This window comes from Cydia amplana, chromosome 6 (genome assembly GCF_948474715.1).
Source record: "Cydia amplana chromosome 6, ilCydAmpl1.1, whole genome shotgun sequence".
Taxonomy (NCBI): Eukaryota; Metazoa; Arthropoda; class Insecta; order Lepidoptera; family Tortricidae; genus Cydia; species Cydia amplana.
In genome coordinates, this window is record NC_086074.1 from 20166349 (window position 1) to 20181287 (window position 14939).

Genomic DNA, 14939 nt, shown 5'->3' on the forward strand with positions numbered 1-14939 from the left:
AAGGTATTAGGCCTATCAACAATCATTTGAGTATTGCAGTAACAGATAACAGAGATCTGCGCCCGCGCTCTGTCAGTCTGTCACAGACCTCTCGACCGACAACACGCGCAGACGCGTGAACAAATAATAAATATAACTGATAAAAAAGTCAGAGGTCTCCAAATCTACAGTTACTCGTCAACATCGGCTTAAAACGTACGTATTTTCATCTAAAGTATTTTTTCTTAGGGTCACTGACCTTAACCTACAAATTCGCCAATTACCTAGTTTAAAATGCAAGTAAGTTTAGTGGTTACGTTTTTCACTCTTGTGAATGGAGCGGCCTTAAACGGACGTGACGCAAGGTGAGTTAATAATATACCTATAATAATGTATATTGAATAATATTACTGCAGTGTTATTAAAATTGGTGTAGAGCGGTTTTAAAATGAGCAATTCTTGTTTATATATATATATACCTATATTTCGCGATCTCAGAAAGGGCTCTAACGATTTCGATGAAATTTACTATATGGGGGTTTTCGGGGGAAAAAATCGAAAACGCGCATTTTACAAATACAAATGCATTTATTTCATTATTTCTTACAGCTGTTCTTAGTTATAGTATATTTTTGAGTTTTTAGATATATGATTTCCGAGCAAAGCTCGGTCTCCCAGATATTATAGGTTAAGGGCGCGTGTACACGGTGCCGCCTCCGCGCCGCTGTGTAGAACTGTACACGCGCCCTTAATGTGTCGTTTTCCAGGAAACACAATAGGTACCTACAAAAAAACTTTTCAATTTGATTGCCTAGTTCTTATAAAATATATTCAAAGTAAACAAAAAACCGGTCAAGTGCGAGTCAGACTCGAGCACGAAGGATTTCGTACCATTAAGTAAAAAACAGCAAAAAAAAAACACATTTGTTGTATGGGAGCCCCACTTATATATTTATTTTATTTTGTTTTTTTAGTATTTGTTGTTATAGCGGCAACAGAAATACATCATCTGTGAAAATTTCAACTGTCTTGTTATCACGGTTCATGAGTTACGGCCTGGTAACTAACAGACGGACTGACAGACGGACAGCAGAGGCCTAATAATAGGGTCCCGTTTTTATCCTTTGGGTACGGAACCCTAAAAATACGTGGTTAAGTCGTTCAGCGTCCCAATGTTAAGATTTCCTCGTTGGCCAAATGATCGAGGCACGTGTTTTTTGTTTACATTATTTTATGATCCACACACAATAGTTTACACGAAGTTTAGGAATTCGATGTACGAGGTTTGGTTTATAATCACTGTTTCATAAGACTGATGTTGCGCATACTACCTAGGCAATGTTGAGCTATTTTAGGGTCATTATTCTTGATAAATCGATCTCCAGCTGACAATTAAAAATGGCGTTGTGTTATTTCAGCATGGCGTCCGTAGACTACGCAAAAGTTCCTATTCTGGAGAAAGCTCTTCATAAGCCGCCTTTGGAGGAAATTGTCGACGGTAAGTTCATATAAAGAACAAAATAAGTAGGTAGAAAGGTATGTAATTAAATTATAGTATAATGGACATCAAGCGATAAATTATAATTGCATTGTGTAGGTATATTTCGTTTTAGAGACTGCTCTTAGTGATAGTAATCTCTCCAATAATTTATTTGCATGGCTGGAGTTAAAAAGCAGTGTAGGTATCATCATTATCATAATAGGTATATCATCATTAGTGTGTCGCGCTTTCGTCGTCACTACCTTACCTATCTATAATGCTGACTGTACCTCTTGTGTTTTTTTTTTCAGTACTGTCCCGAGCTCTCAAGTCCAACTTCGAGTCGGTGGCCGTGTCGGCGGAGGTCAGCCCTGACCTCACACAGGAGCCCTATGGCCTCACCTCGCCAGGTACCAAAGCTCATTGACACAAGTAAAAGTATGAGTGTATAATTTATGCAATTATGCATTAATAAACACAAAAATGCACCAGTATATTCCATGTGTAAGTAAAACTAAAAAGTTAACGTATTGACAGCATGCTTGAGTGTTTGTCAACTGTTGGGAGCCCGTAATTTCAACAGCCGGCTGGCTCTCTTCCATCTACGAACAGCCTTCCCGTCAGTTCCCTGAAGAGTCTTCACAGGAAAGGATAAAATACCTTAAATCAGCGGTTCTCAATCTTTTTTTTTGGCGGAACCCTTTTGGAAAGCGAAATACTTGATGGAACCCTACAATAAAACAATAGTTTTTAGAAGTGTATTTTTTTTATTAATAAGCATAATTCTAAATTCTTGCGGAAGGGGAGCAGTGCAGGGGAGGGGTGTCGCGGAACCCTAGGGTTCCGCCCAACACACTTAGAGTATGGCTGCCTTAAATGATTGGAATTGTACGACATTGGAGTTGTAAACGTCCATACTATGGGTACTAGCAAACATTAGGTCGGTCTTAACACAAGTATTTATTGTTGTGTCGCTAAGCTTAAATGGGACTGGGCTATGCCAAGAGACTTGTGGGCCAAGAAAACTACCGAGTGGACACCGAACATAGGTAGGTTGTGCGGCGTCACGGCAGAACTCGAAGGAGATCGCGGCACGATCGTGACGTCTTTCGGGAAGATTGGCCTAATATTGCCATAGAACGAGACGCGTGGAAGAAAGAGAGGGAGGCCTTTGCCCAGCAGTGGGACACAACAGGCTAATAAATAATAAAATAAATAATAAAAATGTACAGTCAGCACTAGAAGTTGCTAAGCGGGCGCGGTTTCAAAATAACCTTGACACGCTCTTATTCTCTTAACAATAAAGTCGCGCCAAGATCATTTGTAACACCTGGGCCACTTAGCAACTTCTGCTGCTGGCTGTAAGTTATTTAAAATAAAGTGTAAGAGAGTTGATAACAAACCCATGGAATAATGTTTATCGTATATGCTCCTTGTTTACTTTAATAATACTATTCTGAGATTATGATGACTTATGGTAGCCGAGTAGGTATGTAAATATTATTCTCTGATTATATAATTATCGTTGCGTAATAAATAAATATTATATACTCTCTCGTCAAGATGCACGTAACACACTGTGAGAAGAGCGACGTTTTTCTATTTATCTAATTGAAGGTAGACCCTCTTACGATAGCCGTACCGTAGGTACCTACCTAATATGTTTAAGTTGATATTTCCGACCAGATCTAAATCTAAAAGTACGAGTACATTTTCATCTTCACCACTTAGATGGCTGGTTTGAGTACGAATCTCGCCCAAGCCAGTAACTATTCCAGTTTTTTATTTATTTCCAAGCACTAACGGTTGCCAGTCCCCAAGTGCCATTCTCTGGAAAGTTTACCTATAACTCGCACAGCTAAACTGTGGAATGAACAGTCGCCCGCGGTATTTCCCTCATCTTAATGCCAGCAATGCACTTGTAACCCCTCTGGTTCTGGTCCATGAGCTATTTGTCTGTTCGTTTGCCTCCGTATCGTAAAAAAAGTCATTAGTTCTTTGCTCCCGATCATGTAACATATTTACCAGACAGGAGAGTTGCAAATAAACTTGCTAAGAGTTATATGGGCAATGTTCCAGGTCTATGCGGCAACGAGAAGCTGATAGAACTCGGCGGGCCCCCGTACCTCGTGCCTCTAGTGCAGCGCGACAAGATCTACGACCTCGCTGAACTGGCCACACAGCAGCGCCGCGACCCGGCCTTCCTGGCCGGTGCTGGTGCGGGGCCCTGGCCCTACATCGGGGTTAATTGTGAGGTGAGTATTCTAATGTTGAGGAGAAACGTGCATATACACAGAGAGACAAATAGACCAACAGCCGTAAAGCAACGAGACGCGAGTTGGTATGTTGTTGCGATGTTATAGAAAGATAAGTAGGCCTTCTTTTTTGATTACCTCGCGACAACCTTTATATCTTGTATAAAGTCAGTGCGGTTATTACTGACGTCGATGAGTGTTATTTGGTGGAGTTAACACTCTACCAAAATGTTCAGGGACAATATAAAAAACCAGACATTAATACCACGTGTCTAAAAGATGATTCTCTGTTCGTTATGGTAAAAGTTTTATCAGTCAGCAATGGTCGTAGTGTGCCAGTAAAAAAAAATAGGTAGGTATAAAGAATACATACATATCATATCTAAATGCGTAATATAACTTGCTGTTACAGGGTATAATCAACCTGTCCGTCCGCAATGGTTCTGTAGATCAAGGCACGAGGGTAGTTTCCGTTCACCCTGTGGGGGCAGCCAAGGGCACCAGCGGCTACCAGCAGAGGAGGCTCCCCAACAATGAAACCAGAACTGCACTCCTGGGCAACTACCTCCTATCAGATGGAAGCCCCGGCAAGGTACGTGACTAAAGAGTTGTGTAAGACTTGCTTTGGCAACGTATGTAGCTGCAGCCGTTGCTAAGACCAGCATGGCTACCAATAGATAGGTACTCCTCAATGATGAGATTACTACGCTATTGAGCTACTACGTGTGAGGCAGCTGGCTGCTAATTATGTCGGGGCCCTTATGCAATGCAATTCTGGCCCATTTTTTCTCAAGCTCATCTGTTTTCAATTTATGAAACCTTTTCATTGTTTTTGGGCACGCGGGGCCCGTAACCCGATGCGGTCTCTTTAATGGTTTTTTAATGGCCTTGAATTTACGTTTTAGGTAATAAAAGTGGTGGCTAAGAAACGTATTGGTGAAGCCAATTTCATCACCGCAATCCGTGAGGCTCTTAAGCAGCACTACGGGGACAAGGTCGTTGGTAAGTCACATCTTCTATGACACAACAAATAGGCCAAAGGGTCTGTTTAAGGACTGTAAACTGGTTTATAGCTGAGTTGTAATGGATCATAGCTGGGTTATATTAGGAATAAATAAGCCCATAAACTTTTATTCAAGAACTGGAGGGCAACTTTCATTTATCAGTCGCTCCTGTATTGGTGAAAGCATATCTATAGACCATATCTAGTGACGAATTATTGTCTAATATCTCTCTTCGAAAATCTACTTTATTCTGGAAAACGTTTAAGGTTTATTTTCGTAACCATTTGAAACAGCATTCGTTTCATCAGGTCTGGGCGGCATGTTCCTACTGCGCGCGGGCAAGGTGAAGCACCACGTGATGCCAGATTTCTCCAAGAGTCCCCTATGTTCCGACTCTGACGTGGACAACTGGCTGCACTACTTTGAAATGCGCGCCCCTATCATTCATTTGGGGACCATGGTTACCGGGGACTTGGTACGTACACACGTAGACATACATAAATACATTCAAGCCGGTCTGCGCCGATTAATTTCAAATAGAGGGTTTTTTCCTGGCTTTCGGTTTAGGCCATACATTGATATATGTTCCTTTCCCACGTCATGGGATGCACGTAGGTGTGGAGGAAATGTATAAACTCAGTTAGGGTCAGTGCGGAAAGAGAAGAGTCGTAGAATGTATCGGCTCCCCTACATTTCACGACTCTTCTCTCTCCGCACAGACTCTAAAGCGATGGGCTAAATACTGGGCTATGGAATACAAAAACCGAACGCCTACCTTAATAAAACGGTTGGTAAGGTTTGATGGGGTAAGAGAAACACTACTAGGGAATCCTCACACTGTTTGTCTTGCCCCTAAGTATAAGACGATGACTGCTAACAAGATGGACCCACAAAAAGCGAAGTGTCATTACAATTTTTACCTAACCGTTGTCTAGCATTTGTCTGGTCTCGAATCCAGAGGCTCAACATATTCACACATGCGACTTGTGCGGCAAGAAGTGCCGTGCAGCGATAGGCTTATATAGCTATAAGTGGAAATGCATTGGCCGTCTCAACCGCTCTTGACACAACGTTGCAACAATCATCCATCAGGGATGCAGCACGTGGTCATTGATGATGATGTTGTCTAGCATCTAATTTGCTCGGAACATCTCGTTCTTTAGGATTACCTGAATCTTTATCTTTGCCCTTGGACAGGACCTGGACCTGCGCGTGCAGCACTTCCACGGCTGGGGCCCGCACGGCGACGGCGGCCACTACCACTACGACACCACGCCCGACACCGTCGAGTACGAGGGCTACTTCACCGTCGCTGCCAGCGTTGTGCGCATCGACGCGCCCACCGTCACGCACAACATGGGCCGCGACTAACATAATATCACACACTAAGGACTCATTGTGCGCACTAAGGACTCGTTGTGCGCATCGACGCGCCCACCGTCACTCACAACATGGGCCGCGACTAACATAATATCACACACTAGGGCTCATTTAGACGGCGCGCGAACTCGCATGCGATTTTAGTTACATTGAGGTAACACCAATTCAGCCGACCGATCAAATGACGCAATGTAATGAAACTCGCATGCGAGTTCTCGCACCGTCTAAATGAGCCCTAAGATACGACACTATGAGTATGGATACTATACTATCCGCAAACCAAATGAATGATTTGTCTAAACTTGGTAAGGTTAGCGGGGTAGTATTTTTCCTGTTGTCGTTCGATTATTTCCTCTGTCGTATATAAAAATAATACCATGTAAAATAGTAAATCTTGCTGTACGTATATCTACTATAAGTTGAATGATTTTGTTTTTATAATATATTTATTATGTGAAATGATGGTTTTTATTTTAGTTCCTTTAAAATGTGTGTGACTCAATCAGTAAAGGTAACATTACAAAACCTCTTATAAATTTTTGGTACTCATTTATGAAACAGTAGTTTATAATTTGCGAAATCTGTTACAGGCTTGGGGTAGGGGTGGGGGGTAGGCCTCATATCTCGTTAATCACACCACAGATAAGTTAATACCTATACAACAAAGTCAATAAAAATCGACCATCAGAAGGCACTATTACAATAAAAGCCCACATATGTCATAATCACACTAACTGTAACTGCTCTTTAATCACTGAAACGCCATCTATTAGGTATTTGGGAGTTCAGGTGGATAAACACCTAAACTGGCAAGAACACATTAGTAGTCTCACGGGAAGAGTACGAAAACTGACTTACATTTTTAAAACATTACGGCATGTTTGTGATACAAAACTATTACTTTCTATCTACTACGCGTTGTGCCAATCAATTACAAGTTACTGCATAAATATTTGGGGCGGTGCGGCCAAAACGACATTGCTAAAACTGGAAAGAGCGCAGAGGATTGTACTCAAAGTCATGACCTTTAAAAACTATCGCTATTCAACTACAAGATTGTACAGTGAAATCTCGGTCCTAACCGTCAGACAACTATTTATTAAGCAATTGATCCTTACACAGCACAAAGCTCCTCATGACTTCCATGAATCAAGACGAAGAAACGATATTGTATACTCCATTCCAAAGCATAGTACAAAGTTTGCAAAACGATTTACTATGGTTCTGGGTCCAGTAGTCTATAACAAAATTAGTAAAACTACAACCCTAAGAACACTTACATCATATACCTGTAAGCTGAAATTAGAAGAATACTTAAAACTTTTAAACTACGACAGCACTGAACGTTTAATAAAATGAGTAATTGGCATACACACTTATACACACACTAATACTTACACACAACCCACACCTATAGATACGCACCCACATACACTTAACAACACTAACACACACACATATATAGAATTAAGTAAATATCATAGCTGAATATGAACTACTTAACATACTGAGGAAGTTATTAGTGTTATTACATACGTCTCATACATGTGTCAGTTTTCGAATACATACCTATATAATTAAGTAAATAATAAAGCTGAATATGTACATTCTAAAATTACTAAATATAGTTATTACTTATATAAGATAAGTGTCTTATTGACTTCAATCTTAGGTACTTGGTATAAAACCTAATTAACGTGTATACGTATATATATATATACCTGTAGATATAGATAACTGAAATAAATACTAACAAATAACTATGTCTTTAAAAATTAAAACGATTCTATAAAGAATCCTTACATATACTTAAGTAATTTAAGAACAATGTGTTTCATTTGCATATACTACATGTTTACACTTTCTGCAACTAACATCGGAATGCGGTTTTTTGTCAAGCTACCCATGTGTACGGGTAACATTTAACTTAACTAATAAATATAAATGATGTTGTTTAATGATTGTTTACATATTGAAAACAGAGGATGGCGAATCCTGTTTCCACCGTGATACAGTTTAATACTAGTACGGGGAACAGACGTAGCTTACTTCATTCATAAAACGTTATAAGTAAATATAATATTATTTTTATAGTAATATTACCTAAACAGTGCAGTTAACCGACCAATTTACACCTTATTCTAACGACTTAGGGACTGGGATTGGTCACTTAACTGTGCCGTGCCTACATGGTAACTATGACATTATTTCTTGTACTTAGTGACTAAGGTTACTAATCCAAACTATAATTATAGTTATGAATATAAATGTAAGCAACTATGTGTCCTTTATTATTGAATAAAGATATTTGTATTTGTATTTGTATTTGAATAAAATTTGCAATCCCCGTGTCATCAAATAAAGTCCCCTTCTCGGTCATATTACTCGGAACTGCCGAAATTAAATCTGCCCCTCGCTATTTGCCTCTTGACTCTCATGAGTCGAGTTCGAGTGTATGAGTCACTGAATATAAGGATGTCGTACACGGCGGGGCTAGAACGAGCGGCAGAGTAGTTTTTCGCGAGTCTAGCCGTTATTTTTTTAAATATACGTAAGTTGAATTATAAGCAAATACAGCCCGACCACGGTAAGCTTTCATGCCAAGTCACAGGACAAGTTAAAGTGGCGCAAATGCTAAATGAAATGTTGAAATGCGGCCCAACTGGGGAAGTACCTCCACCATACGGAAGGCCAACCACAATAATATCATATAGCACTGCTACTTGTGTCAAGTTGTCTCCTCATCGCGCCCGTTGCGGCAAGATGTGCTAGCCGTGCGTATAAAAACTCGCGTCCAATGTGCGAGCAGCCTTAAGAGTGAAGCATGAAGAAGTGTAGATAATATTTCGACGTCACTCTTGTTTGTCAAAAATGTTTTTCGACTTTCGCGCGTTATTGACGGGTTGACAGCATTCCCTTATTTGGTTTCTTCAATAACTGCGAAAATGATTTACATATATGATTTTTAACCCAAAGAGTAAAGTGTTTTAACCTGAATTCTATTTATCTATACCTACAGTGTAATATTTTGATATTTCGAGACCTTTATATTTTTGTTATTTAGCATTATATATGTGGAAGCTTGTAATTTGCATTTAGCAGATAAGTCTATCAACCTATGTATATTAGGCAGTAAGCATCCCGAATAAAATAAAATAAAAATAAATTAAAAAAATTGTCTCGTACGTATGCCCCTACGTTCCTAAAAGATTTTTGGTCGTAAAAACACGCTAAAGCTTGACTTTAAGTAATAAACACGTATAATAATCATTGCCGATTCGCATTACTCTTATCCGCACAAAAACTTCGTTTTAGGTTTTATCACATGTATATGCGCCTGTTAGAAACGCCTGAGCAAAGCGACAAAGCTGAAGCGAAGGCGCGGGATCAGGCGCTCGAGCGATGCATTTGCTCACAAAGGCTGAACATTATGCACTCACGAGAGTCGCGACCCTGCTGGCTACTATGGACTTAGTTTTTCTCACAAACAACTCGGTATTTTTCCATTTTTAACTCTAGTGAGTCATACTAACATCAAATGGGTGAATCAACTTTTTCTTGTCACTCGTTGCCATTGGTTACATTGGTCGCCTGGATCACTTTAATTCCTAGTTCTATGGTTAATTAAATAATTCCACCAAACATGCGTTTTTGTGGTAGTTATAATTTATAACTGTTAATAATTACCATGGGCTTATAATTTATAAGCCCTTTCTACAATAGGACATCTACGAAGCACGATAATGTAACGTGGTGCAATAGTTTTTCTACCAAACTGTGATACTATTGTCGCCTGGCTCACGGGGCAGAATAAGAACAAGAAATACTTGATTCACCCAAATAACACACGCAGGTAAACTTGCGTCACTGACAAGTCTATAAGCGTTTAACGCATGGAAAATCCAAAAACTTAAAATAGTACATTTTACGAATGTAAATTGAATAATTTAATCGAAAAATAGGCACTGTAGGTACCTATTTATTGAATTTTCTCAATAAAAGTAATAAACCATTTCACAAGTTTGCATTTGAACATCGTATGCTATCCATTATATTCAGGCGCCACTTATTGTGTTTGTAACATTTATATTTTCTCATAGTATTATCCCCCGTTTGGCATGCCGCATAATATAAAGTTATTCAAAAAAGCCATTAGTAGGGGTGCAATGCTCTTCACGCCCCACCGCGTCCGTTTCACACGTTTCGGAGCTGAATGGCAAATGCTAGCGCCGTGCCGAGCTCGTTCACTTGTTCACTATTGTCTTGTTTAGGATATTTGGGCATATCGCTTGCATACGGAATTTGAAATGAAATAGGAATTGGGGATGGCTGTTGTAAAGGGCATGAAAGCACTCTTGTTGATAGCTATGCGAGCTATGTACGTGGCGTATCACATGCTCACATGAAACAGATAGCTAGAGAATGGAAAGGAATATACACGACAACATTTCCATCTTCATCACTTAGATGTCTTAGATGATTGGTGGTCCTTAACCATAGAGAAATATAGTAAGACAAGAGTGCTCACTCCATACATCAGTTCAGACTATTAATTTCAGTGACTACATCTAACATCGAGTAGTGGAACTATCAGTACTAACAGTACTAGTACTGATACTGTTACTGATAGTTCCACTACTCGATGCTAGATGCTAATAGTCTTTTTGTACTAAAATTGATGTATGGAGTGAGCACTCTATGTATTTTTTCTCTAAGTATGTCCTTAACTATGCATTTTTCCAGAAACGTCCTGCCTCGCACCGCTAAACAGTGGCACAGAATAAATAGATGGCGCAAGCGCGAGCAGGCGTCCGTTCGGTACATTGACGTAAGTAATATCTTAGGACGGGCTTTACGGGCACTAATAAAAATACTACTAGTTCAGCGGTGACACTCACAAATCGAGATTGCGACCAATCGCACGCGGGGTGTGAACTCATCAACCAATCGCGTTGTAGCGGTGTCACACCGCTGCCTGCGGTATTTCCGGACCAAAGCGGACCGGACCGGACCGAAGTGTGTTTGTCTGTTTAGTGTTTACCTGCTAAACTACGTCACGAGGTCTGTTGTCGCAGCTGCGTATACGTCGAATGTACCGAGAGGTTATTAATAATACGCATAATTTACAATCGATTTGTTTAGTTTGTATGTAAACTGGTGTACGTGTCTGTAGTAAAACTAGTAACTATAATAAAATAATGAACGTATAGCTGGTCAACCAAATCGTGTCAGTAAAAAAAGGCGCGAAATTCAAATTTTCTATGGGACGATATCCCTTCGCGCCTACATTTTTCAAATTTGCCGCCTTTTTCTACTGCCAAGATCTGGTTGACCCTGTATATTTATGCCAGAGGATTTTTACGAAATTGTCTAGAGTCGGACCAAGCTAAGTTTTCATGCCAATATTAGGATTGGCGTAGAACCGGGGGTGAGTGGTGATGTAGATACAGACACATTATGAACTGATTAATTATTTAAGTGGCATATTCGTACAAGCTTCTCCCGGACAGCACTCGCTTTTCACTCTCTCGAACACCTTCAAGAAAAGAGCGTGGTAGGGATTCCTATTTTAAAGGCCGGCAACGCACTCGCAACCCCTCTAGTGTTGCAGGTGTCCAAGGGAGACGGTAATTGCTTATCATCAGGCGATTCGTCTGCTTGTTTACCTACTATATCATAACCAACAAAAAAACATATGACCAAGATTCGATTAGGTAAGTAAGTATTATGTTTTTGCATTCACTCCGAGTTGTGTCCAGTTGATATGCGCAAAAGAGGGTTATAGCTGTTCTAGTTCTTTTATTTTTGCGCGACAAGCGGACTACAATTCTCTCTCTCAAGCAAGAAACCAAAAACTTAATAAATAAAAGTCCCAATTACAACGTAACCTTCTACAGCAAACAAATGACGACGATATCAGTACTGAATCCAACTAATTTTAATGCAAATACCAATTATTCGGCTCTACGAGTATGTTATCAGCCTATGACGTCGATTATCATACAGCAGCGCTATTTATTAACGAACTAGCCAAATAGTGCAATACAAGATGACCACTATAAACTCAGACCTTTCGATTGCGTATATACGCTACCGGTCATTAGATCAAATTATAATAGTAAATACACTTGACACGATATACGATAAGTTTGTCAATAGCCTAGCTGTTATATTGACGTCATCGGCCGTAGGAAGTGCCTTGATATTTCGACGGCCCCGCCACAGCTGAGGTGTCCGAGTGGTTAAGGAGTTGGACTTGAAATCCAATGGGTTTTACCCGCGCAGGTTCGAATCCTGTCCTCAGCGATCCCTTTTTATATATTATTTTTTCTTTTTTTTCTTAGCATCCAGTGATAGGATGAGATATTGTGAGGTGCACTAATACTATACACAATATAATTTTTTGTATAAAAAAAAAATATTTTATTTACTACCAATATCCAGTACAGGAAATAGTACCTATATACTTAAATGTAAATTGTTGACCCTTCATACGTACCTACTTACATTCAGCCTCAAGCGATTTGAAAATACTTGTTTTATTCATAACATGTCTGAAATTGTCAAGCCAAGACGATCGTATCAAAACCAGTGCAAACGAACGATTTAGAATCGTCCTGCTAATTATCTTCTGTGGTGTAGAAACGGAACTGTAAATTATGAAGTTATGTGGCACATACGGCTCACTATAATATGTATTTAATTTAACTTAAGCTGTCCATCGCGGTTCAGCGTGGCAATGCGGCGAGCGTGATGGGCACCTTTGCGTCTGGAAGGGCGCGGGACGAGTTGTATGTCTGAGTTGTGGCCTTGCTGAGTTTAGTTTTTAGTTAATTTTAGTTTCAATGTATTTTTAATGTAAATTTTTAAAGTGTTGATTTCGGATTTGATTTGTTCTGTCTGTACCTAACTTCTCAAACAAATCTGTATTTATTTAACTTATCTTTATGCATTGTTATCCAAATAGTAAAACTAAGTAAAAAAATCTCGTTGTTATACATAAAGTAATAGGAAGTAAAAAAATCAACTTTTCGTAGTAATCTTGGTGCAAATACTTCATCCTTATTTTTATAAGCTAGTTATTTATACTCCAACCAGTGTTAATTTATGACTCTCTGAAAACTTCGGTGTTGTTGACCTTTTGAAGTTTTTTCAGAAGGTTTTACAATTTTCCTCAAACTCTACAAGCTGAAAGCTACTTTCGAAGAGTACTAATACAGCCTAAATCGGTTTATGTTGAGTTTTTACAACGGTAAACTTTTCAGATTGAGTAAAAGGCGTTTAAAGTGAATGGTATAAGGTTGAGATTTGTTTGGAAAGGTTAAGTGGGTTAAGCGGGCGGTATTTTTCGTGGTAAGGCGACGAAAGCTCGGTGGCTGTTTCAGTGAGGTCGCATAATTTAGATGAACTTTGTGTTGCGGTGAAAAAAAGGGTTTGTTTTATTTGTAACGGCTGTAATCAGAGAGAAAACATATTTTTTGGAGCAACCGCTTTTTATTAATTATTGATAGATTTTTAGCAGTCATTTTAATACTCCAAGACAAAACAGTGGCCAAGACTTCGTTATCTAATGTAAAATTTAAAAGAATTGCATGCGGGCTGCTTAGCTGGGCTATGGGCTATTATAACAGGTACCAAGTGAGGAAAAGTGGGAGCAAAACGGGATGGCAAATGTATTAAATACAATTTCCTTCAGAGAAAAGTTTATTATATATTTTATGCTTGTTTTGAAACATACCTTACTATGGCTTTAAAAAAAGGAGAAAAAAACTCAAATCTTCTCTTTTCTTATGTACCTACATACATAGGGTGACTGCTATAGTTAATATTGGCCACTACATTTGGCCTGTTTCTTTCTAAGTTGTTAGGAGTGGCCAAATACTATGTAGTGGCCAATAACTATAGCAGTTACCCTGTATTGCATGTCAGGAATGAAATTGCACATTAGACAGACAGGCAGACATTATTTGAATAAAATAATAAATTACGACACTAAAAAAAATGTAGTAAATATGATACTTGCGCGGCCTACATACAGTCTAGCTTTAGTTGCAGTTGTCGGGGAATCCCCGAGTGTTGATTTGGCAAATAGGCAGGTTAAAGACCCGTGGCCCCGTGGCCTACAGATATTGTGTAATTAATATTATTAATATTAATTTAACTATGACATGTCTTTACCTATCACGAAACAATGGCGTTTCGGACATTTGGGATGCGTGCGAAGAGCCGCCGGCCATAAAGGCTCTTTTGATAGGTGCTTCCGGCCCGGTCCGGCCTTAAGTCAGCAGTGACCATCGCATGTTGAATGTAGGTTGTATGACTTGTACGGCACGTGTTAAAACAGCTGCGCTTGCGCAAACATCAGTAAATATATTTATATTCCAAATATGTAATAAAATTACATTGATTGGCCAATTTAGATACTAAAATGACTGCCTAACAGTGTTGGCCGAAACGTTATCGTTATAAATCAGTTCCCTTTGATTATGTAACGGGCACCTGAGGAACCTAGATCATATTATAGTAGTAAGTAGTACCTATCTCGAAATAAAACTGTTTACTAAATCAAAAGGAATTTCGCTTATAAAAGCAGTAATTGACATCCCCCGACCCTCTTGTTACTTTGAGGTTGAAGCCATGTTGGAGCTATGTATTCGCTAGCTTTATTCAAATACCAATTGTCAAAAGGTTGGGCCCAACCAGGGCTCAACCGTATCACATTTCTAATTGAGAACAAAAAGCCTTTTACTGTGAAACACTATCCGAGGAAACTTTGTAATTAATGGATATTTGACTTGTTCAAGTTACACAGAACTTGTAGGAAAATCGTTAAGAAAAACT

General features: G+C 39.3%; 1 protein-coding gene and 1 non-coding gene across 2 annotated transcripts; both read left to right on the top strand.

The window, feature by feature from the left end:
* Nucleotides 1-1397: 1397 nt before the first annotated feature.
* On the top strand, nt 1398-6102 carry LOC134649295 (ester hydrolase C11orf54 homolog). The gene is made up of 7 exons (XM_063504021.1): nt 1398-1477; nt 1771-1869; nt 3539-3714; nt 4127-4306; nt 4620-4716; nt 5027-5193; nt 5916-6102. Exons 1-7 carry the CDS (start codon nt 1399-1401, stop codon nt 6087-6089), a joined length of 972 nt encoding a protein of 323 aa, XP_063360091.1. The 5' UTR covers nt 1398; the 3' UTR covers nt 6090-6102.
* Nucleotides 6103-12322: 6220 nt separating this feature from the next.
* Trnas-uga (transfer RNA serine (anticodon UGA)) lies at nt 12323-12404 on the top strand. Its single transcript has one exon. It is a non-coding gene; the product is annotated as a tRNA-Ser (tRNA).
* The last annotated feature ends 2535 nt before the right edge of the window (nt 12405-14939 follow it).

Bases quoted from the DNA above. Each gene is read 5' to 3' on its own strand.
- LOC134649295 (XM_063504021.1), top strand. From the start codon at position 1,399: ATGGCGTCCGTAGACTACGCAAAAGTTCCTATTCTGGAGAAAGCTCTT. The intron at 4,307-4,619 runs GTACGTGACTAA...TTTACGTTTTAG, and splicing joins CAGATGGAAGCCCCGGCAAG to GTAATAAAAGTGGTGGCTAA. The intron at 5,194-5,915 runs GTACGTACACAC...GCCCTTGGACAG, and splicing joins CCATGGTTACCGGGGACTTG to GACCTGGACCTGCGCGTGCA.